At 65.8% G+C, this 21,403-nt stretch overlaps 5 protein-coding genes across 5 annotated transcripts; all 5 read right to left on the reverse strand.

The window, feature by feature from the left end:
- Positions 1-3,074: 3,074 nt before the first annotated feature.
- EMIHUDRAFT_451182 (hypothetical protein) lies at positions 3,075-6,165 on the reverse strand (the record flags this gene model as incomplete). The annotated part of the gene is made up of 9 exons (XM_005771982.1): positions 3,075-3,422; positions 3,752-3,862; positions 3,931-4,012; positions 4,113-4,478; positions 5,109-5,216; positions 5,286-5,381; positions 5,448-5,560; positions 5,883-5,963; positions 6,094-6,165. The coding sequence occupies 9 exons, from the start codon at positions 6,163-6,165 to the stop codon at positions 3,075-3,077; spliced, it is 1,377 nt and encodes a 458-aa protein (XP_005772039.1).
- Positions 6,166-6,222: 57 nt separating this feature from the next.
- Positions 6,223-7,537, reverse strand: EMIHUDRAFT_451183 (hypothetical protein; the record flags this gene model as incomplete). The annotated part of the gene is made up of 3 exons (XM_005771983.1): positions 6,921-7,537; positions 6,653-6,859; positions 6,223-6,311 (listed from the first exon to the last, which is right to left on the reverse strand). The coding sequence occupies exons 1-3, from the start codon at positions 7,309-7,311 to the stop codon at positions 6,223-6,225; spliced, it is 687 nt and encodes a 228-aa protein (XP_005772040.1). The 5' UTR covers positions 7,312-7,537.
- A 2,725-nt stretch (positions 7,538-10,262) lies between these two features.
- Positions 10,263-13,082, reverse strand: EMIHUDRAFT_436109 (hypothetical protein). The gene has a single exon (XM_005771984.1). The coding sequence runs from the start codon at positions 13,051-13,053 to the stop codon at positions 10,345-10,347; it is 2,709 nt and encodes a 902-aa protein (XP_005772041.1). The 5' UTR covers positions 13,054-13,082; the 3' UTR covers positions 10,263-10,344.
- A 511-nt stretch (positions 13,083-13,593) lies between these two features.
- On the reverse strand, positions 13,594-13,877 carry EMIHUDRAFT_209250 (hypothetical protein; the record flags this gene model as incomplete). Its single annotated transcript, XM_005771985.1, has 2 exons — positions 13,594-13,776; positions 13,869-13,877. 2 exons carry the CDS (start codon positions 13,875-13,877, stop codon positions 13,594-13,596), a joined length of 192 nt encoding a protein of 63 aa, XP_005772042.1.
- Positions 13,878-19,172: 5,295 nt separating this feature from the next.
- EMIHUDRAFT_209253 (hypothetical protein) lies at positions 19,173-20,789 on the reverse strand (the record flags this gene model as incomplete). The annotated part of the gene is made up of 4 exons (XM_005771986.1): positions 19,173-19,271; positions 19,932-19,991; positions 20,298-20,411; positions 20,709-20,789. 4 exons carry the CDS (start codon positions 20,787-20,789, stop codon positions 19,173-19,175), a joined length of 354 nt encoding a protein of 117 aa, XP_005772043.1.
- Positions 20,790-21,403: the final 614 nt, after the last annotated feature.

Raw genomic sequence — 21,403 nt, forward strand, 5'->3', positions numbered from 1 at the left:
GCGCATTTTGGCGAGGTCTATACTATGTGTGGCTGTGGTGTTAAGGTGTCATGCGGTTGGCCAGGTTGGTTTTGTGGGGCTGCGGAGCCGGGCGTGGGGCGAGGCCGAGGGACGGCCAGCTCGGAGGCGTCCCCGCCCAAGCAGAAGCACCGAAAAAATATTCCTTATAATATTGCAGAGCAGTGTGCAATCTTTACCGGTATGAGACTGGTATTTGGCGATATTTTGATTAGTTTTGGAGTGGTATGGTATAGTGGTATGCGAAAGTGGTATGCGGGGTTTTCAGTAGTTGTAGCGGCTGTCGGTGTGGTCCCGGGGGCGAAACCATGCAAAAGTGCGGGTATTACCCGGGTATACCCGGGTTTTTGCAGGTATACCCGCAAAATACCCGGTATTTTGCCGATTTTGCCGATTTTGCCACCAAGAAGGCACTCCGACTCGCTTTGATTTCCGTGAGGCAACTGGTATCCCGTACCACTTTTTGATTAGTGCAGGCCTTGGGTTTGATTAGCCAAAAACTCCCATACCGGTAAAGATTGCACACTGTTGCAGAGTCCAGCGAGAGATTACAGATTTCGGGGTCGTATCTCGCGGTAAAACCGGCTCCCGTCGTGTACGCCTGCGTGTGCTGTGTTAGTGCCAGTGCGCGCCAGTCACGTGCACAGTGCTGTTGCGAGGGGAGTGAAAGAATTTTGTGCGAGTGAAAGAAAGAAAGAAAGATAAAGAAAACAAGTTAACGACCAAGGGAGGGATGGGAGGACGGCACGCCGCCACCATACACAGGGATTTTAAGCACTTGGAGCACTTGTGGAGCACTTGGAGACGCGGCACTTGGAGCACTTGGAGTGCAGAAAGAAAGAAAGAAAGATAAGAAAACGGACAACCCAAGGGAGGGATGGGAGAACGGCACGCCGCCACCACACAGGGATTGGAGTGCAGTCGGCAACCGCACGCCCAGGACGTTTTATTTATCCGTGTGATCTAAACGCCCCACTAAACGCGGCGACGACGGGCGCTCTGCATAAAACGCGCGACTGACGGGCGCTCTGGTCACCCAAACTAAGCCGCCGGCGGCGGGGGCCCCTTGCGCTCGATCCCTGCGTCGCGATCGCACATGCCAAGCCTATCCTGCTGGGGCGCCCTCCTCGCCAGTGCGGTCGCGCTACCGACGGCCTATGAGCGCCACACTCCTGGTCGCATCCAAGACCCGCCCGATGCGCCGGCGGGGAGCGCCGGCACTGCGCTGCCATCTGAGCGTCACATGAATTTTGCGGCCGCCCCGCTTGGGAACGCTCGATGCAAATCCAGCAATGCGTATTGGATTCCAAACTCTAGGTTGGAGTTGGACGGCAAGACATGGGCCGGCGAAGTAAATTGCGGGCATTACCATTGCATGCTATCTAAATGGTCTGGGACCTACAAGCTCCGTGTCGACTGCGTTAAGACTGACGGAAAGGCAACAGACTTTTATTTTCACGACGGTGACGACACCGTGGAGCTGTTGATGAATCACAACGGTGATCATACCGTTAAATACAACGGCAATGATTACATAGAAAGAATCGGTTTCTGCTCATCCAAGTGCAAATGAATGAAGAATTTTACAACAAAGGCGGTCGCACGACACTGGGCACGGGACTGGCGCGCGCTGGCTGAATGAAGAATCTCCTCAGCTATCACTTCCTTGTGCACGAGCGCGGCCTCAGCGGCGGCGCGGGCGGGGGTATGTGAGTGTTCTGACAGCCGTTCTGACAGCTTTCCGACGGTAATACTGTCCCGTTTTGCTGTTCACAGCTAGGGACGGCCTCTGCGGCAAAAAAAATCACCCCCACCGCCCTCCCACCACACCAAACCTTCGGCTCCCGCTCAGAGGCGAGCCGCGCCCGTGCTGCGCGCCGAGGCGGCGCCGAGGCCGGCGCCTTGCACCCGGCCCGCGGCCGGCACCGCCTCGCCCCACAACTGACCGCCCTGCGGCCCCTGCGCAGGCGTGCCACAGACGTCGCTCAAAAAGCGACGCCGGGTGTGGGCTGCTCCCTTGACCCGTCACCCGCCGCGCCCTCGCCCGGCCGCCTCACCGCTCACGGAGCGCTCGGATGCGACCGCGCGCGCGGTCGCTGCTCCGCCCCTCCGCCGCGCGCGCCGCGCGCGCGCTGCCGCCGCCGCCGCCGCCGCCGCCCCCTCCTCGCCGTCTTCCCCACCCTACCCTCTGTTGCGCGCGCCGCGCGCTGCGCGCCCCCGCCCCCACCCCCGCCCCCGCCCCCGCCCCCGCCCCCGCTCCCACGCGCCCCTTCCCCGGTAGGTGTGCGTAGAAAGTAGAGCCAATCGAGAGGTGGCAGAAGCCGCCGTGTGTGACACATATTGCGGCACGTGAGTGAGACAGCCCCGGCGCGCGCGCGCGCGCAGCGCCGCTGAGCGCAACAGACAGGCGTTTTTTATGCAAACAGCAAACGGGACGGCCTGCGCAGCCTCTAACTATTTACAGTTAAGACTCACCATCTGGTCTGAGTAAAGGAGAGCGATATCAGTGTCGGTTACAGCAGAAAGATTCCTTAATTCTCTCCCCTACAAAAAAGTCCGGTGAGGAACCGACATCATGGCCCGGGAATACCGTGCTCTCAGCCTCGGGTCTGCTCGCCGACAGGAGGATGATCGAAAGGCTGCCGTTTGATTGTTTGTGATCCCCATGAATGCCCACTCACAGAGGCGCGATGTGCTTTTTAGAGCCGTAAGTGCACGATCGTCCACGTGCTCGGGTCGTTGGCCCCCTCTCACAGCTCTTCACACTGCACCTCTTCACACTTCAGCGCAGCCGGTCCGTCGCGCAGAGCATTGCGGCTGCCACACTGGTCACTGCTGGACCCGCCCGACGCACCCTGACCCACGGCGAACCCCCTCCCCGACTCCCGCCGGCGCGCGGCGCCGCGCGCGCCGCAGCCCATAGAATATTTTATACAGTACGATACGGGTACCTCGCGCACAGCTTGCGCTGTGTCGGCTGCACTCGTTTCTCTACATTCTAGAAGACTGAGTGTACGCATGCAGGGGGAAGAGCGCTCGTTTTGTCGCACCTGTTCTCACAGCATCGCCGGCGGCCGCGACGGCGGCCCTCGCAGCGCCGAGGTCTTGATCGCCAGGATCTGCGCCTGCAGCTCGCTCGACACAAACCGCGCGCGAGTCGGCCCCGGCTCAGCGGCTCCGGCTCCGGTTCCGGCAGCGGGGACGGCAGGAGCGCGCGAAATGGCGGTTGCGGGCGGGGCGCGGCTCGTCGTCGGCGGGGCGAGGGTGTCGCGGACGGCGAGGGCCCCGAGGAGAAGGAGTGCGAGGGCGACGAGGTCGAGCGAGTAGCCGAGCGATCGGTGCGTCAGCGGGTACGGCAGCGGGCAAGCGGATGCGTGCTGGATGCACGGCATGTCGTTGCACGCCTGGTTCACAGCCCAGAGGTGTGAAGAGACGCTGTTCACAGGCACTGGATGCACGGCATGTCGTTGCACGCCGGCTCGAGAGCGGTCGTGAGGGCGACGCCGGCGACGCTGAAGACGCACGACCACCAAAAGCGGCGCGCAGCCGTCAGGGCGTCACCGCCGCCCACGAACTTGGCCTTGACGTCTCGAGCCCACGCGCCGGCGTCGAGCAGGCCGTCCACGTACATGCCCTTCGCCCTCGCCGCGGCCCCGCCACTCGCCGCCGCCGCCGCCGCCGCCGCGGAAGGTGCGGTCGGTGCGTCGGGGACGGCGGACGTGTCCACGTCCACCCACTTGGCGTCGCCCACGCTGCGAGAGCGCAAGAGCAGGTCGCTCTCCAACAGGAGCAGCAGCCGCGCGTAGAGGGCGGCGAGGGAGAGGAGGACGACGATGATCCAGTCCTAGAAGCAGGCAGACCGCCGCTGCAGCTCCGCAAGCTGGCCAAAGGCGAGCTGGGGAGGGGGCGGACGTTGAAGGCAAAGGAGAGCGAGTAGAGGGCGAGGAAGAGGGCGACGTCGAAGCGCGTCAGCGTCAGGCCCCCGATGCCGAGCCTGTGCCGCAGCCGGTGGGTTCGGGTACCGTGGGGTAGGGGAGGGTGGGTTCGGGCACCGTGGGGTAGGGGAGGGCCTGTGCCGCAGCTCGTGCAGCCACAGCGGCACCACGTCCGCCCCGCAGCAGCGGCCCACGCGGCCGTTGGCGGCGCGGTGCGCGTCGAGCAGCGACCGGCGCAGCCGCGAGAGGAGCGAGGCGCCGCGCGCGAAGCAGTCGCTTGCCGGCCCTGCGCGTGTCCCCCCCCCCCCCTCCTCCGCCGGGCGCGACCCCGCAAGCGTCGGCAGCGGCGGGCGGGGCGAGGCCGACGCAGCGGCGCGGCTGGCGGGCTCTGCCGAGCATGTCGATGCCGGCTGCAGTCGGACGGCGCGCGAGAGGTAGTAGATCGAGACGAGGGAGCCGGCGTAGCAGAGGTCGGCGTACCGCATCAGGACGAGAGACGGGAGGCCGTCGGAGAGGAGGCTTCGCCTAAGGAGAGGCGGCGCAGTGTCTCAGCCTGCAGATCGAGACGCGGCCTCGCGTGAGGCTATCTCCCGGCCACCTCCCGGCCATCTCCCGGCCATCTCCCGGCCATCTCCCGGCCATCTCCCGGCCATCTCTCGGCTAGATCTCGGCTAGTTCTCGGCTATCTCTCGACTATCTCTCGCCATCTCACGGCTAGATCTCGGCTAGATCTCGGCTAGATCTCGCGTGAGGCTGCGCAAGCCGAGGGAGGTGCAGGTGCAGCCGAGGTGGAGCAGCAGCGGCAGCTTGACGGCGGGGGGCATGCGCGGGCTGCAGAAGAGGAGGCCGGGGGCGGCAAGGAAGGCCAGCGCCGCAACCACCCCCTCCGGCAACGCGGTCAGGACCGAGTGGTCCGAGCACCACGCCGACGAGTTTGCCAGGCTGAAGACCTACGGGGGTGTAGGGGAGGGTGGGTTCGGGTCCCGTGGGGTAGGGGAGGGCGGGTTCGGGTCCCGTGGGGTAGGGGAGAGTGGGTTCGGGTCCCGTGGTGTAGGGGAGGGTGGGTTCGGGTCCGGTGGGGTAGGGGAGGGGTGGCCAAGGCTGAAGACCTACGGGGTTGGACGCGGCGGTGTTTCGGCCCCGCCGCCACGGGACGGCGCCCGGCGAGAGCGCGACGCCACCACGACGCCGACGACCCCGAGCAGGAAGAGCGCGAGGGTGGCGGCGCAAAAGAGGGCGCCGCACAGCACGGCCGCGACGCACCTGCTCGCAGCGAGGCGGCGTGAGCGCGTGCGCCTGCGCCGAGCGGCGGCGCAGCTCCTCCCCTCGCACCCCGTCGCGCCGTGCGCCGTTCGGTGCGCGACCCAGCCGACGAGCGGCAGCACGTGCACGGCGTAGGCGCGGTTGGCCTTGGCCAGGAGGGCCCACCTGGTTCACAGCCAGAGGTGTGAAGAGACGCTGTTCACAGATGCATACTCGCCAGGAGAGCCTCACCGCGGGTCGTCGGCCTCGCCGTCGCCGTCGCGGTCGACGGCGCCAAACGGCCGCCAGCGCAGGAACTTCTCGAGCACGCTGTCGATGTCGTCGTCGGCGTCGAGCGAGGCGAGCTGGTCGCGTAGCAGGGCCAGGGCGGCGAGAAGGCGCGGCAGCAGCGCCAGGGCGGCGGCGGCGGCGGCGGCGGCGGCGCACAGCGCGATGGCTCGCAGCATGGCGCCGTCGAGGCGCGTGGTTTCGTGGAGCAACATCCAGATGGTCTCTACCTTCCCGTAAGGGGAGGTAAGGTAAGGTGAGGATGGGGTGCACGTCTCCACACACCACACAAAGTGGTGGGGCAAGGGGGGGGGCGACCCTCGCGTCTCCACGTCTATCTAGACGACAGGCGCCCCGCGGCATTCAAAGTGCAAGGCCCAGTGCCGTGGGTGAGCAGACCTGGCCGTTCAGCTGAGGCTTGACTACTTCCTGGCAGAGGAAGGCTGGCACGTCGGGGCACTCGAAAGCGGAGACCGGGACCTGGTTCACAGCCCAGAGGTGTGAAGAGACGCTGTTCACAGGCACTCGAAGGCGGAGACCGGGACCTGGTTCACAGCCCAGAGGTGTGAAGAGACGCTGTTCACAGGCACTCGAAGGCGGAGACCGGGACCTGCCCCGCCGTGTCGGCGTGCACGCGCTCGAGCAGCGCGTAGATCGAGGACGCGCCCTCGGCGTGCCCCATCGCGCAGCTGACGAGACCTAGACATTGGCTCACTGACTTCGGTGTACTCGCCCAGTGCTAGTGTTGGTGCCCCGTCGCGCAGCTGACGGCGCCTTGCAGGAAGGCCCTCGCAGACTCGAGCCGAGAGGAGAGCGCGTTGAAGGCGACTGTACCATTCAGCGCGGCGAAAACCACCGCCGCGTCCGACGCCGCGCCGCCGCCCGTGCCGCCGCCGCCCGCGACGCCGCCGCCGCCCGCGCCGCCGCCGCCGCCCGCGCCGCCGCTTCCCGCGCAAGCGGCGCGCGGCTCGCCGGCGCCGAGCGGCCGGACGCCGTCGGGCGAGAAGCGGAGTCCGCACAGGTCCATCGTCACGGTCGGCACGAGGTGGAAGTCGCACCTACAGACTACTGAGACACAGTTGAGCGTGCATTGCATTGGGGATGGGGTTCTTGCGAGCAGGCCGTCTGCAGCTGGGGAGTGCATCTCCCGGCCCGCCACACCACGCCACATGAGCTGTGTGCTTTTAGGGAGAAGAAGGCGCGCCGCGAGAAGGCGGTGAACGGGGACGAGCGCTGCAGGTCGAGCTTGAGCAGGTGGAGGGAGGAGCGGTCGGCGTCGAGAGCGAGGCGGAAGCCGCCGCGCAGCTCGCTAGTCGGCGCCGGCACGAGGGGCGGCACGGCCTCGGCCGACCACGACAGCGACAGGACGTACGTACCTGGTTCACAGCCAGAGGTGTGAAGAGACGCTGCTCCACGACAGGGACAGGACGCACGTACCCCGGCACACGACGCCGAGGCCATGGACCCAGCCGCCGATGCGGAAGGGGAGGCAGTACTCGCTCTCGACGCGGCGCAGCGAGAAGTCGCCGCACTCGAGGCCCTCGATTGCGATGTTGTCGATCCCGTCGCCGAGGTACGGCCGCACCACCGGCAGCAGGACACCGCGCAACAGCGTCGCCTGCCACCCGCTCACGCCGGCCGCCTCGAGCCCGAGGTCGACGACGCCGTTCGGGATGCCGTCGGCGAGCGTTGTGCGCGGCAGATCGAGCGAGCCATTGACGATGTCCGCGAGCAGATCGCCGTCGAGGAACGCCTGCCCGTGCTCCTGCGCGTACTCGTCCAGCGCCGGCTGGCTGGTACACGACGAGTCGAGCAGCGTGTGCAGCATCCCGACCCACGGCGCAAAGGGCGGCGGCGGCGGCGAGACGGGCGGCGTCGGCGGGCTTGGAGGCAGCGGCGGCAGCGGCGGCGGCAGCGGCGACGGAAGCACGTCCGTGCAGCAGTGGCCGCTGTCGCAGCCGGCGGACCCGCAGCCAACCTGACCGGTCCACCCCTTCCGGCAGCACAAGCCGGAGCCGCAGAAGCCCGTGGCACAGACGCCTCCGTAGCCGCCGAGGTCAAACGAGGAGAGCCCACAGCCGACGAGGCAACCGCGGCCCTCGTTGAGCACTGGCGGTGGCGGAGGAGGGAACGCTGGCGGTGGCAGCCGCGGCGGAGGTGAGGCTGGTGACGGAGGCGGTGACGGTGGCAAAGGCGGCAGCGGAGGCGAAGGCGGCGCCGCAGGGTGAGAGGCGCCGTCCCAGAACAGGAAGAGAGGCGAGCGGTGCAGCATCTGTCCGTAGCCCGGCCGTCTGGCCTCCCCAAGCTCGAGGTTCTCGAACCGCTGAAGAGGCACGACGAGCTGATTGACACGGCGCCTTTTACTTGAGGTACAACTGCTGTGTCCTTCTGTTTTCACGCTGCTCAGCACGCCCGCCGGTTAAGCTGCGGTGCAAAACTCTTTTTACCACCTTCAAGTACACCCCCAAGACTCCCCAAAACCGCCCAGGATGAGCTCCTGAGGTGCCAGTCCGCCCGAGATATGACCGGTTGAAGTAAGTTGGGGTTCCACGGTCCCTCCTTCCTCCCCGCACCCCGCCACCCGGCTCGCCGCCCTGTTGCCGTCGCGAGTCAGCCCTCGGTCAGGTGCTGCCAAAGGCGGCCACAAGCATCACCATCGCTACCAGCGCCACCGTGCCGGCGCTGGTGATCTCTGCGGCCCGTGTAGCGGCCCCTTAGCCCGTCGCCCGGGCACATGGCGCCCTCACACCGCTCCTCGCCCCCGTCTCGCAGGCCAAAATCGTCGACATCGCGTCGGCACTCTCTACGGCGCGCCTGGGCTCGCAGAGGGCGGCCTGGGCGGTGCAGGGTGGCTGGGCTGCCCCCCTCTCGCGGTGCGCCAAGCCTCGGGGGTCGGGGAGACCATCTCGGGTCGCCGAGGGGGCGGGTCGGACGCCCGATCCGGCTGCTGGCCGGAGGTCGCCGGCTCCGCGATTTTGGGCGCCCCAGGCGCCTCCAGCCGGGACGAGCGGCGCCAGCTGGTAGCTGGGGCCGCAGGGCGGTCGGGACAACACCGTATGCTAGTCGGAGTGGATTGTCTAGAGGTGTAGAGGTCGGTAGAGTGTCCGTTTGTGGCCTCCGGACGGGCTCTGGTCGGGAGCCCGCCGGGCCGGCTGAGGCTGTGTGTCCGTCCACTATGGACCCAGTGGTGGCTTAGAAGTGCTCTCTGGGAAGTACACATCCTATATAACACCTGCGGACCGGAAGGTATCGCCGTGGCGCCGCGAGGGGCCGTCTAAGCGCCAGCGTGACCCTTCCCGGGCCCCCTTGGGTGGGCTCCGGTGCACCCGGCTGCTCTCCAACCTTTCAACAGTGTCTTTTACCTCGATCCTCTCGCTGCAACCGCCTGCGGGGGCCGGCGCCGGCCGCCTCGCTTCGCCAGCGCTGCCTACGCCTACGACACGCGCATCGGCTCGCCGCCCGCGTCGCCTGCGGCGGGCCCGCGGGGCGCGACGCTCGTCGGGAGCCGCTGATGCGGCGTGGGGCCGCCGGCGGGGATGCTGCCGCGCACGCTGCGCTGAGGGCCTCACCATCGTGTCCTCGCCGCGTCGCCGACGCCACTTGCTGCTCGAGGCTGCCCTGCCCTTCCCTGCCATCGCGCAAACACACACACACACACACACACACACACACACACACACACACACACACACACACACACACACACACACACACACACACACACACACACACACACACACACGCACACGCACACACACACACACACATTATTAATGATCGAGTATTAATTATTATTTATTAATCATTGGGCGGCGGCGCGGCGCGGCGGCGGGCGGCGCGAGGCGGCGGCGCGGCGAGGCAGCGGGCGACGCAGGGCGGGGCGGCGCGGCGGCGGGTGGTGTAATTAATTATTTCTTAATTAATTATTACTTAATAATCATCGGGCGGCGGCGCGGCGCGGCGGTGGGCGGGGCGGAGCGGGGCGGCGCGACCATCTGCACTGACCTCGGTCTCTGGCCGCTGCGAGCAGGGCAATGGTCGCGCCGCCCTCGACTCAAGGGGCTGCCTTCCACCGTGGCTGCTCAGGCCGGGGGAGGGGGGGAGACCTCCTGTTCCTAGCGGAACGGGAGCGGGCCCCTCCTTGCCCGGTTTGCAATGCAGGGCGGTGGTCGTGCCATCTTCGCGTCGTACTCGAAAACACCACGCCGCAACCGTCGCCGGCGCGCGACACGTTCCCGTAGGCCGGACTGTCCTGGTCGAGAGTGTGTGCCGCCAAGGCGGGGCTACTCGGGGACAGTGCGTCGGCACACCATCGCTCTCGACCAGCGAGTACCAACGGTCGGCGCTCCACGCCGCAGCAATGAGCGCGAGGAGCTGATGCGGCGCCAGCGGCGGAGTAAGCACGATGTGGCTCACGGCGGAGCCTCGAAATGTGAGATCGCGGCCAGAGTCGTCGTCCGCCTCCTCGAGCATCGCGGCGTCAGCGAGCCAGTTGGCCACATAGACGGAGCGGAGCACCTCCACGCCCGCGGGGTCGACCGGCTCGAGAGAGCCAGAGAAGGCAGAGTAGACGGGCCACGCGGTGCGTAGCTGCTCGTGGTTGATGCCAGCGGAGTTCATGTCGACACCAAGATCTGGTCTGTTGGCCGCAGGACCCACTATTTTCTTTTTTGTTAGGCCCCGCACCGACCACCGTCGACACGACGACAGCGACTGCTTAGTACTTTTGGGAAGCGGATCCACTGGGAGTGTCAAGGGCGCAGGGACGACGGCATGAACACCCAAGGGTGCCGCGTCCCGCCATTTAAATATACTATGATGGAACATACTAGTTTTTTGGAACAATAACAAGTGCCGCGGTCTAGGTGCGGTAGGTGTGGCGGGCGGCGAGCCAGCCGGTCAGGAAGCAGGCCACGCCCGTGAGCACTAGGCTGTGTGCGGTGACCGGGCTCGGCAGCCACACGCCCTCGATCGGCAGCGACTTCATCTGTGACGGCGCCACCAGTCGGCAGTAGTGGATGGTAGGCGCAACCCCATTGTGCGTATCGGTCACGTTGATCTTCCAGTAGCGCGCGACGTGCGGCTTGTCGATTGGCCACTGCTTGGGCCCCGCGTCCGTGCCCCACGGTGCGGGGGTGCTCAGAGTGGCGATCAGGTCCCAGCGGGCGAGGTCGTCAGAAGCGAGCAGTTCGACGACCTTTGGGCTCTCTTCGGCTACAAAGGCGGCCATCTCGACGCCGCCGACGGCTTGCGGCTTGCCGGCGTCGAAGATCACCCACCACGGTCGTGTGCCTGCATCAAAGTTGGCAAAGCTGCCTGTATCGTACTGGAGAATATGCTGGATGGGCCCATTTCCGTGCATCGCGTGGTTGGAGTGGACTGTGAGCTCGATTGGGCGGTCCCAGTCCGCCGCGGGCGGATCGAGGGGGGAGGTGCGGCTTGTCACGGGCTTGCCGGTGACCACGGGCTTGTCGGCAAACTCTGGCTCGTGGGGCCCGATCGTACGCGACCCCGAGAGGTACTCGTTGAGGAGCGCAATTGCCTTCGTGTGGCCCTCGCGCTGCGCGTCCGACAGCGGCGTGTAGCCCGCCAAGTTGGCGGAGCGGCCGGGGTCCGCGCCGTGCGCGCAGAGCGCCTCGATCGCCTTGCACTGCCCAAAGGATGCCGCCCAGCCCAGCGGCTCCGAGTCGTACCAGTCGCTCATCTTGACGTTCGGGTCGTGGCCCGCGGCGATGAGTGCGTCGATGGCCTCGACGTCACCAATCATGGCCGCCCACTGGAGCGGCCATCTCAGCTTATCGCCCTTGAAGCAGTGGCCCTCGACGCCGCCGGAGGTGATGTGGCCGATTTGGTCGCCGCGCGTCGCCTCTCCGAAGCCTTCGTGGAAGTGGAAGCCCGCCGGCACGTTCGGCGACTTGGCAGCCTCGCCGCTCGGTAAGGGTCTACTACCTCTTACGCTCGGGAACCAGATGTGGAGCTCGTTCGTGTAGCCGTGCGACGGCTTGCAGTGCTCCTTCGTCAACTGGTAGTCGAAGGACTTGAGGGCGGCGAAGCCAAAGGAGCCGACGCTTATGGCCGAGTAGCCCTTCTCCTCCACAATCGTCTTCAGCTCATCAATGCTCGTGTGGGAGCGCCAGTCGTCGATGATCTCAACGTCGCCCTGGTAGGCCATATCGATGTTCTGGTAGAACTCCCAGCGGCCCTCAACAGAGCCGGTCTTGGCGACCGGGGGAGCCAGCTGAGCCACACGAGGATTGATACGCTGAAGAAGATTGCTGAAGAGACGGACTACTCGGCCCTGCTTGCCGCTAGCGGCCTTCTCGAGCATGTCAGCAATCTGGTGGTGGCCACCTCCGCGGGCGAGCTCGAGCGGCGTTCCCGTCGCACCACGCCCACACGGATTCGAGTGCAGGTCCAGCGGAGCGCCGAGCTCAACGAGGGTCTTGGCCATCTCATACCGACCGTGGTAGGCCGCCTGGTGCAGAGGCGTGTGGCGCCACGTCGGACCGTTGGTCGAGCGAAGGTCCGCGCCCGCCTTGACCAGAGCGCGCGCCCTGGCCGTGTCGTCGGTGTTCCGGGCAACGTTGTTCAATTCAGAGTTGAGGTCGTTGGTGGAGGGCGGGTTGCCGTGCGAGGGCGTCGATCCAACATCGAGATCGGCATCTTCAACGGTGGGCTTGCCACCCGCCTGCATCTTCAGCTCGGCCATCTGCGCGCCCACCGCCGGCAGGGCTCCGCGGATGCCAAAGGCCAGGTGGGTCGCCTTCGTCGGCGAGATCGAGTTGTCGGCGTTCACGACGAAGGTGCGCGGCGCGGTTTCGTCGAGGTTCCGGCTGCGATCGTCCCAGCTGATCACGGCGAGCGGCAGCTTGCCGTGCTCGCCCTCGCAGTGCACTTTGTACGTCGCGAAGGGCACGTCGAGCACGTAGTCGCGCGTCGCGCGGTGCTGCGAGAGGAGGAACTTGCCGCGCATCTTCGCCTGCAGGGCCTCCGACGCTGGCCCGATGCCGAGCTGCTGGTAGTTGACGCCCCACTCGTCGATGCGCTGCGGCTCGTCGGTCTTGGGCACGATCGCATAGCCGGGGGGCGAGGCGAGGAGCAGCGGCGTGGTCCGGCCCGCGCGCAGCGCCTGCGCCACCTCGGGCAGGAGTTTGACGGACTCGGCCGCGTGCGCCTTGACGAGCGTGCAGTCGGGCACCTCCACCTTCGGCGGCTTGTCGCTGGGGAACGCCGCGGACTTGTAGCCGTGGCTCCACACGAACTCCGCTTCCTCGCCATCCCCGCGCAGCTCCGCCGTGATCCCCTCGGCATGCACGTGCTGCAGCACCCCGTCAGGGCGCACAAAGTACTCGTTGCGGCCGCTGCCGCTGCCGACCGTGGCGACGCCGCCGTCCTCCGTGCGTACGAAGCGGAAGGTCTCCACGGGGTGCTCCAGCCCGACCGACCGCGTGTGGTGGTCTTTGTAGCTGCCGAACAGGAGCCCCTCCCGCAGCAGTGGCGCCCAGCGCCCGACACCAGGCGCACTGCTGGCAGGTGTCGCGTAGAACGCAAGCAGAACGAGGATGCCCATGTCGTAAAGACCTGTCGAACTAAGCGTCGGGAGTCACGTCGGACGCGGCCTCGGACACGACGCGGTCATTTTCTTTTTTTGAGAGCGCCTTCGTTTTTAATAGTTTGAGCCTGACTGTTGTTCATCTTTCTACATACATACATACATAGTACAAACCCAATGGTCCCTTGCGAGCGGTCCTTCGTTGCAGTCGCACACACGCACACGCCGCGCCGCACCGCGCGCCCGCCCACTGCCCCGCCCAGGCGGGAAAGAGATGAGGAGATGGGACAGCGAAGGAGCCATAACGTGCCATCATTAGGGTTGCCTCAAAATTTTCTTCGCCTGCGGCGGTGGGCACAGCCGTTGTGTACAGAGGTCTCACAAGTGGCGTGCGTCGCAACTTGCGCACGGAGTCTGAGAGGAGGGTGTGCGCGGCATGGTCCAAGTAGAGCCGTAAGTGGCGAAGCGCTTATAGCTTTTTGACCCATGGGGGCTCGTGCAAAATTATCCAGGGTTTACACTTTTTATTTAGCAGACCACGCGGGCCGGACTGACTGCTCACTCACCGAGCACGAAGACCTTGACCGCTGCGTAGCACGCCTCGGGCTCGTGCTTGTAGCACCAGTGTCCCGCGCGCGGCACGCCGACCACGACGCACCCCTCCTTGGCGCGCAGCTTAGCGAGTTGCGCGCGTGTGTGGAACATGGTGTTCTTCTCCTCGCCGTAGATGTAGCAGATGGGCTGCTTGGCGAGGATCGCTCTACTGGCAAACTTCTGGCTGACACGCGCGCCCGGTCGAGCCTTCGGCGGGCGCGCTGCGGTCGCACGCCTACCCAAGTCATATGCCACGGCGTGCGATCTAGATTCAGGACACGCGCCTCTGCTCGCAACCACTCTCTCTCATCCTGACTGTCGTCACCACGATTGAACGGGAGTATTGGGCTTGAGCTTGACTTTTCTTTTACTTTGCCAACAACGACACCTACAGGTAGGTAGGTAGGTAGTAAGGTGAAGAACAGCCAGGCTCGGACTGGACACCTACACGCCGCACGTCCGCACCCACCCACCCAGCACATGACCTCGAACCCACATCCCCTTTCGGGCCTTGCTTGCCAGCCTCCCTCCTCTGGCTCCTCCGCGCCGCCTTTCAGCCACAGATGATAGAGCAGCCGCCGGTTAGCTCGCGATCTCGCTACGCCTTCTTCTCCGTGACAGTGCTTCTCGCGGTGCTGCTCGTCATCGTCTCGCATAGCCGAACAGCAGACTCCGGGGACGCTCTGAAGACGCTGGTCGCCGACTCGGATGAGTCGGCGCTGGGCAGCATCGCACATTTGGGAAGCCGCCTAAGCTCCTTCAATCAGTGCATGGCTCTTCGAAACTCCTACTTCCTAAAGCTAGCCATCAACGAGTTTTTCGCGACGACGCTTTGGAGCGATATTGACCCCGAGACGCCGGATGCCTCCATTGACCGCGACCCGTTTCCCGAGACCGAGCTGAGCGGGCCTCCGTTGGGATCCGGTTGTTTGCTCGCGTGTGCAGAGAATCTGGGCGGAGAATTGCGCACGAACTGGCCGCAAGCCCTGTGGAGCCTCGGCGGCTGGCTGGGGGCAGAGAATGAGACTACTGGCGACTGGCTGGGATCGGCGCTGGGCGGCTCTAACTTCCGCGAGGTGCATACTATTCACGACCTCGGCGGCTCGATTAATGGCGTCCAGGGACTCGAATTGGTCGACCTCGATGTAAGTCCGGGGCATTCATGTCACCCCGCTGCGACGGCCTTCAATGTCACGGGCCGCCTCACGCTCGCCGTCGGGGCGGGGGCGCCCGATTTCGGCTCAGCGCTGGGAAGTGCGATTGACGAGGCTCTCCTGAGCCGGCGGAAGCGGCGAGGCGAAGGTAAGCTGGAGATTCGTTCCGCTGTGGCTTCTCACTCCGTCTGCAAGATTGGAGACGATGTGCGGCCCAACGCCTCGTTGGAGGTGGGTCCTCTAACGCTGGGCGCGTGGCTATACAACGTCACCCTCTCCTCGAGTTTCGCCATGTCCATCGCGGCATGCTCTGTGACGAGCATCAAGGTCAGCGATGTTGATGTGGGCTGGGAGGCGGCGTCGGTAGGGCACCGCGCAGGTCGGGACATCCGCGGAGACGCCCCGTTTTCGTCCGTGCGGCTTGGGGCATACGGCGGCGGCTTGGGGCGTGTGTTCGACGACGACGACGATGAAAGCACCGATGACAATGTCCGGGAGGCCGACTTGTGGGCGTCGGTGCAGAGCTTTGACCCGGGCGCGGCCGTGCGCACTCTCGATGGGCTATACATGCGGCCGCAGATCTCGGCGAGCTTGCAGTCGGCACTGAACCGGATCCTTTCAGATAGCCTGCCGACAGCCTTTCCAATGCTCTGCGACCGTGGGCCAGCTGAGGGCATGGGCGAGTATGCCAACAAGCTCGCCACGTCGTCTTCGGCCGCGGGCGCTGGACTCAAGGCAGGGTTCGGAAGCCGCTTCACGCGCCTATCAAAGGCGGGCGCCGAGCTTCGAGGCGCAGCCAGCACAGGCTGGCAGCAGAATCAGCAGAATGTTGCAGAGGGATGGGCAGACGTCCGCAGGGTGGCCTCGTACACGAGCTTCCTCGAGCACGTGCAGCTGTTCAAGCAGCTCTCGAAGATGCAGCGGGACAGGCTGGTCGGGTCGCTCGAAGAGGTTGTGTACCAGCCCGGTGAGGACATCATCACCGAGGGCGAGGTCGGCACCCACTTCTACCTCATCGTCGAGGGCCAGGTCTCCGTGACGAAAGCAGGGCAGGAGGGCGTGCTCGCGCGTCGCTCGACGGGCGACTACTTTGGAGAGCGCGCGCTAAGGACGGGCGAGAAGACGACGGCGACGGTAAGCGCGACAGGCGCTACGCCTGTTAGGCTCGTGCGGCTAGACCGGTGGGCCTATCAGCATATGCTCAGCCCGGTCGACGATCTGCTCCCACTGCGCAAGTACTCGTCTCCACCGACAGCCCCGCCGCTCGCTGCACTGCCCACCAAAGCTTGGTGGAGTTATTGACGCTGACGGCAGAATGGGGAGCGACGGGACGCGGCTCGAGAGACGACTCCCGCGAAAGCACGGCTGGCATCCGTGGCGTGGGGCTCAGTGTTGTGCGAGGGAGTTTTGTTGTAAAATTCTGTCGTCTGTGACGCGCAGAAGTTGTACAGTGTCCATGTGGCGGACAGGTTGCTCAGTATGGAAGGCCTCCCTGCTAACCTCTCCGAGCGGGACGTCCGCATCCATTCCCGCCTGGCGCCAGTCGTTAAGCGCCTATGGTGCAGAGCAATCAACTACTGCAATGGCTCCTACGGCGGCGTGCATGTAGGCGCTCTCCAAGCGAAGAGCTCTGAGGTCGTCCGCTCCGGGCTGCTGACGACGAAAAGTACCTCAGCTTCGTGGCAGCCGGGGACCGTCAGGTGCTGGCGGCTGCACATTCTGCCCGTCATCGAGGCGTTGCACGAGGTGGGGTTCCACACGCAGGACAGGCCGCTCAACATCTTCAGCTTTGGCATCTTCATGGGCGACAGCCTGTACTTCTACCGCAGGCACTTTCCGGACGCCTGGATGACGAGCTTTGACTCGTTCGTGGGCCTGCCGAGCGAAAGCCCGGGCGAGCTGCAGCGCGCCACGTGGATCCGTGGCACATTTAAGGTCGACGAGAATCAGGTCATGTCTCGGCTGACAGCAGATGGCTTTGGCGGCAGCAGGCACAACCGGCTGGTGAAGGGTTTCTTCAACGAGAGCCTCACGCCATCGCTGGCCAGCGAGCTTCGTACCGCCGACGTCGTCGACGTCGACTCCGACATCTACATCAGCGCGTATCAGGCGCTCGACTGGGTCTTCACGCACGGGCTGGCGAGGCGTGGCACGCTGGTCGTGTACGACGACTTCATGGACTATACGTGCGCAGCCAAGCTGGGGCAGAGCAGCTTTGATCAGACCGATTGGCAGGCCGCGGCCAACGCCATGAGCATTGGCCTCTACAATGCTGGTGGCAAGACGTCGGATCTCTGGAAGGCACGCGCCGCCGCCGTGAGAGCTGGCAACTTCCCTGGCCTCTTCGAAGGCGGCGAGCCCAAGGCGCACCGCGAGATCGCCGCCAAGCACAAGGTGCGCTTCATGTGCCTGGCGGGATCTTGCGCGCCGCTTACCTCATTGGGTAGGTCCGCATGCGACCCGCACCACGCCTTTGGAGCTATCTTTGTCGTGCTGTCGATCGGTTTGGGCGAGGGGACGCACGGCGTGCGCTTGACGCACAAGGACCTGACCAAGTTTCGTCATAGGGAGCAGGGGTGCTCCTTTGTATCGCGGACGAGGTTCACGCTGAGCGGCGAGGTGCGCGCCAACCGCGACGGCAGCGGCGACCAGCTCACAGATGCAGCGCTCGCGATTCGGCACAGATATCGAAACCGCACGGACTGGTTACGGATCGCCGAAGGAAAGATGAGACATGCCAAGGGCAAATAGCACCAGAATGGCCGCTGGGGGGTGGCGTGCTGCGACAGCCCCGCCAACATCGCTCGCGTCGCTGCCGGGACTGCTCGGGCACGGCGAGGGTGTGGCGCGGCTGAACACGCCGACCCGCCTCCCCTCCCCGCTGGGTGGCGAGCGCGTCGTGAGCGTGTCGGCGGGATCAGGCCACAGCCTCGCCCTCGCTGCCAACGGCAGTGTCTGGAGCTGGGGCGTTGGAAGGTTCGGCCAGCTGGGCCACGGCGACGAGCAGCACCAGTGGCAGCCCGAGAAGATCGAGGCCTTGACGGGCCAGCGCGTCATCGCCGTGTCGGCTGGGTCTCTGCACAGCCTCGCCCTCGCCGCCGACGGCGCCGTTTGGAGCTGGGGCGATGGAGGTGCGGGCCGGTTGGGCCACGGCGACGGGCAGACCCAGCTGCTGCCCAAGTGAATCGAGGCGTTGGTAGGGCGGCGCGTCGTCGCCGTGTCGGCTGGATACGTCCATAGCCTCGCCCTCACCGCCGACGGAGCCGTTTGGAGCTGGGGCGATGGAGCCTCTGGCCAGCTGGGCCACGGCGACGAGCAGCGCCAGCTGCTGCCCAAGAAGGTCGAGGCGTTGGCGGGGCAGCGCGCCATCGGTGTGTCGGCTGGAGCCGCGCACAGCATCGCCCTCACCGCCGACGGCGCTCTCTGGAGCTGGGGCTTTGGAGGCGGGGGCCAGTTGGGCCACGGCGACGAGCAGCACCAGCTGCTGCCCAAGAAGATCGAGGCCTTGGCGGGGAAGCGCGTCGTCGCCGTGTCGGCGGGAACATACCACAGCCTCGCCACTACCGCCGACGGCGCCGTCTGGAACTGGGGCCGTGGACACGCTGGCGTCTTGGGCCACGGCGACGAGCAGGAGCAGCTGCTGCCCAAGAAGGTCGATGCCTTTGCTGGCCAGCGCGTCGCCGCCGTGCTGGCGGGAGAGGACCACAGCCTCGCCATCACCGCCAACGGCGCCGTCTTTACCTGGGGCCAGGGCGAGGGCGGCCTCGGCCACGGAGAGGACCTGTCGAACCAGCTGCTGCCCAAGAAGGTCGAGGCGTGGGCGCAGCGGTGGTTAGCTAGCGAGGGAGGGTGGGTGCAGCAGTGGTGGCGGAAGCCGCGGTGGAGCGAGGTAGGAGGAGACGCAGCGCCGCGGCGCGGTGCGCACTCCCACTCGTGCTGCCTGGGCAGTCGACGTGGCGCGGCAGGGTGCGCTCGAGACTGGGATCTAGATCAATTGATCTGGATTGATGAGATGGAAGCACCGAGACAGTCTCTCGTGTCTCGTGTGAGTGTCTCGAGACTCGAGAGATCTCGACCTCTCGTACTCTCGAGCGCGAGCGTGGAGCGAGGCGGTCTTCTGAGATGCATCTCACCCTTCGCGAGCGGCTGTCTCTGTGTTCCTGTTCGTGGCTCTGGTTGCCAATTTGGGGGCTTGAGGCGGGCGCCGGGCGCCGGGCGGGTGTCGGAGGAGGGGAATATTCAGACGGCGGCTTTTGTGGCGAGGACGACGGCTTCTAAGGAAGCCGTCATCTGCGCCTTGTCTGTCGATTAACGAAAATTCTTTTGGTACCATCTTGCGCGTGCCGCCATGTCGCGGGCGACGCGGCCCCGTCGTGGACGGTGCCGGCTTCACCGCGCCCACCAGCCCCGCTTGCCGTACCCGTGCGGGTGGGGCGGCGGCCCTTCGTGCGGCGGGGGGCCCGCGTGCCGCCCCTGGGCCTGCCACCCCTGCGGCCCGGGGAAGCCTACGAGCCGAGGTTGCAAACAGTGAGCACGTGCGCCCGGGGAGGAAGGGGTGGGTGGGGGGGGGAGAGGGAGAGAGAGAGAGAGAGAGAGAGAGAGAGAGAGAGAGAGAGAGAGAGAGGGGGGGGGGGGGGGGGAGGGCGAAACCTGCGAGATCTCTCTCGGCTGTCTCTCGGCTGTCTCTCGGCTCTGCCCCGGCTCTGCCCCGGCTCTCCCTCGGCTGTCTCTCGGCTGTCTCTCGGCTGTCTCTCGGCTGTCTCTCGGCTCTCTCTCTCAAGCTCTCTCTCGCAGGCCTGGCGTGTGCGAGACAGCGCCCGCAGTACACGCCAGCGGCGACCTGCCCGTGATGCAGCCGCCGCCTCCGTAGCCGCCGCCTCCGTAGCCGCCGCCGCCGCAGCGCGGTCGATCCTTGCCCCCCCTCGCCGCGCCTCTAGCTAGATGGTGGTCCGGCGCCTCGGACGACAAAGACACGTCGTCCGCCTGAGGCAAGGGTGAGGTAACCTTCTCCACACACACACACGAGGTGGTGGGGCAAGGGCCAGGCTGGTCCCTCGCGACTCCACGTCTAGACGACAGGAGCCCCGCGGCATTCAAAGTGCAAGGCCCGGTGCGCGTGGGTGAGCGGTGTGTGTGTGAGTCGTCCACCTGCTCGTCGGTGACGCCCTCGGCAGCGCTGTCCACCACGCCGCCCGCCGCCGCGGCTGCCTACCCGGAAGGCTCCGAGAAGGGTCGCGGAAAGTTCCGGTCGGGTGTTGGAGCGCCGGCCGCCGCCGCGAGCCTCCGCGGCCGCCTCCTCCTCTGCCCGCCGCGCCTCCTCCGCCGCCTTGGACTGCTCCTGCGAGGCGGGGGCCGGGGGGGCGTGGGGAGGGGAGGGAGGGCGGGCGGGCGGGGAGGGAGTCTCGAGGTGGACAGAGAGAGGGGAGAGGAGGGAGAGGAGGAGGGAGGGAGGGAGGGAGGGAGGGAGGGAGGGAGGGAGGGAGGGAGGGAGCGACGAGAGGGGAGAGGAGGGACGCTAGGGGGGGAGGCTGCGTGCCCCCGCGCCTGCTTCTCTTTCTCGAGCTTGAGGATCTCCTTGAGCTTGAAGTAGAGGAGGCTCTTCTTCTTCTTAAGCGCGTCCAGATCCTCCTGCATCTCCGCAATGTACTCCTCCGACGGCACCTCCTCCGCCCTCCGCCTCTCCTCCTCTCTCTTCGCTTCGGCCGCCACCGCCGCCGCCGCAGCCGCCTCGGCGGCAGCTTTGCTCCTCTCCGCGCCGGCGTCGCCGTTCTGCTGCGGCGCGTGCGCCGCGCCCGCCGCGCCGTTTGTGCCCGCGCCGCCATGCTCAGCCACAGCCTCAGCAGCAGCTGCAGCTGCCGCCGCCGCCTCGGCTGACGCCGCCGCCTCGGCCTCGGCGCGGCGGCGCGCCTCGATGCTCTCGCGCACGATGTCGGCCATCCGCTGGTACTTTGGCTCGGGCGGCTGCTTGGATTGCTGCTTGAAGGTCCGGTTTCGAACGCGCTTCATATAGGCGGTGCGAGAGTCAAGCCCCGCGTGCCGTGCCGCCGCACCCTGTTCTCGAGGTGGATATCCTTTGGCCGCGCCTCAGCGACAAAAGAATTCGTTCCTTGGCCGCGTGGTGGCGGCGTGCCGTCCTCCATCCCTCCCTTGGGTTGTCTGTTTTCTTTCTTTCTTTCTTTCTGTTTGCGTTGAGGAGCGAACCGAGCCGCCGGGTATCCGTTTCCTTTCCGTGTTTCCTGCTCGTTTCCCTACAACACCCTCTAGTTTCCTCGGGAAACCCCGGGGAAACTCCGTGGAATTCGTCATTTTGGGGGGGCTCTGAGCCGTGTCTGAGGCTGTTTTGGGGCCAAAATCGGCAAAATACCGGGTATTTTGCGGGTATACCTGGAAAACCCCGGTATACCTGGAAAATACCTGGGTATCGTGCCGATTTCCTCAATTTTGCCCCAGATTTTGCCCCAGACCAGCTCTCAGACTCAGGGAAACTCGCGAGTTTCCCGAGGGAAACTCGAGAGAAACAGAATGGAGCACCAAACACCCTCTGGTTTCCCTGGAAACTTCCGGAAACGCAAAGTGCTGGGGACCCTCTGGTTTCCCTCTGGGTTGCCGGAAACCCTCGG

The sequence above is a fragment of the Emiliania huxleyi genome, assembly GCF_000372725.1.
Source record: "Emiliania huxleyi CCMP1516 unplaced genomic scaffold EMIHUscaffold_37, whole genome shotgun sequence".
NCBI lineage: Eukaryota > Haptophyta > Isochrysidales > Noelaerhabdaceae > Emiliania > Emiliania huxleyi.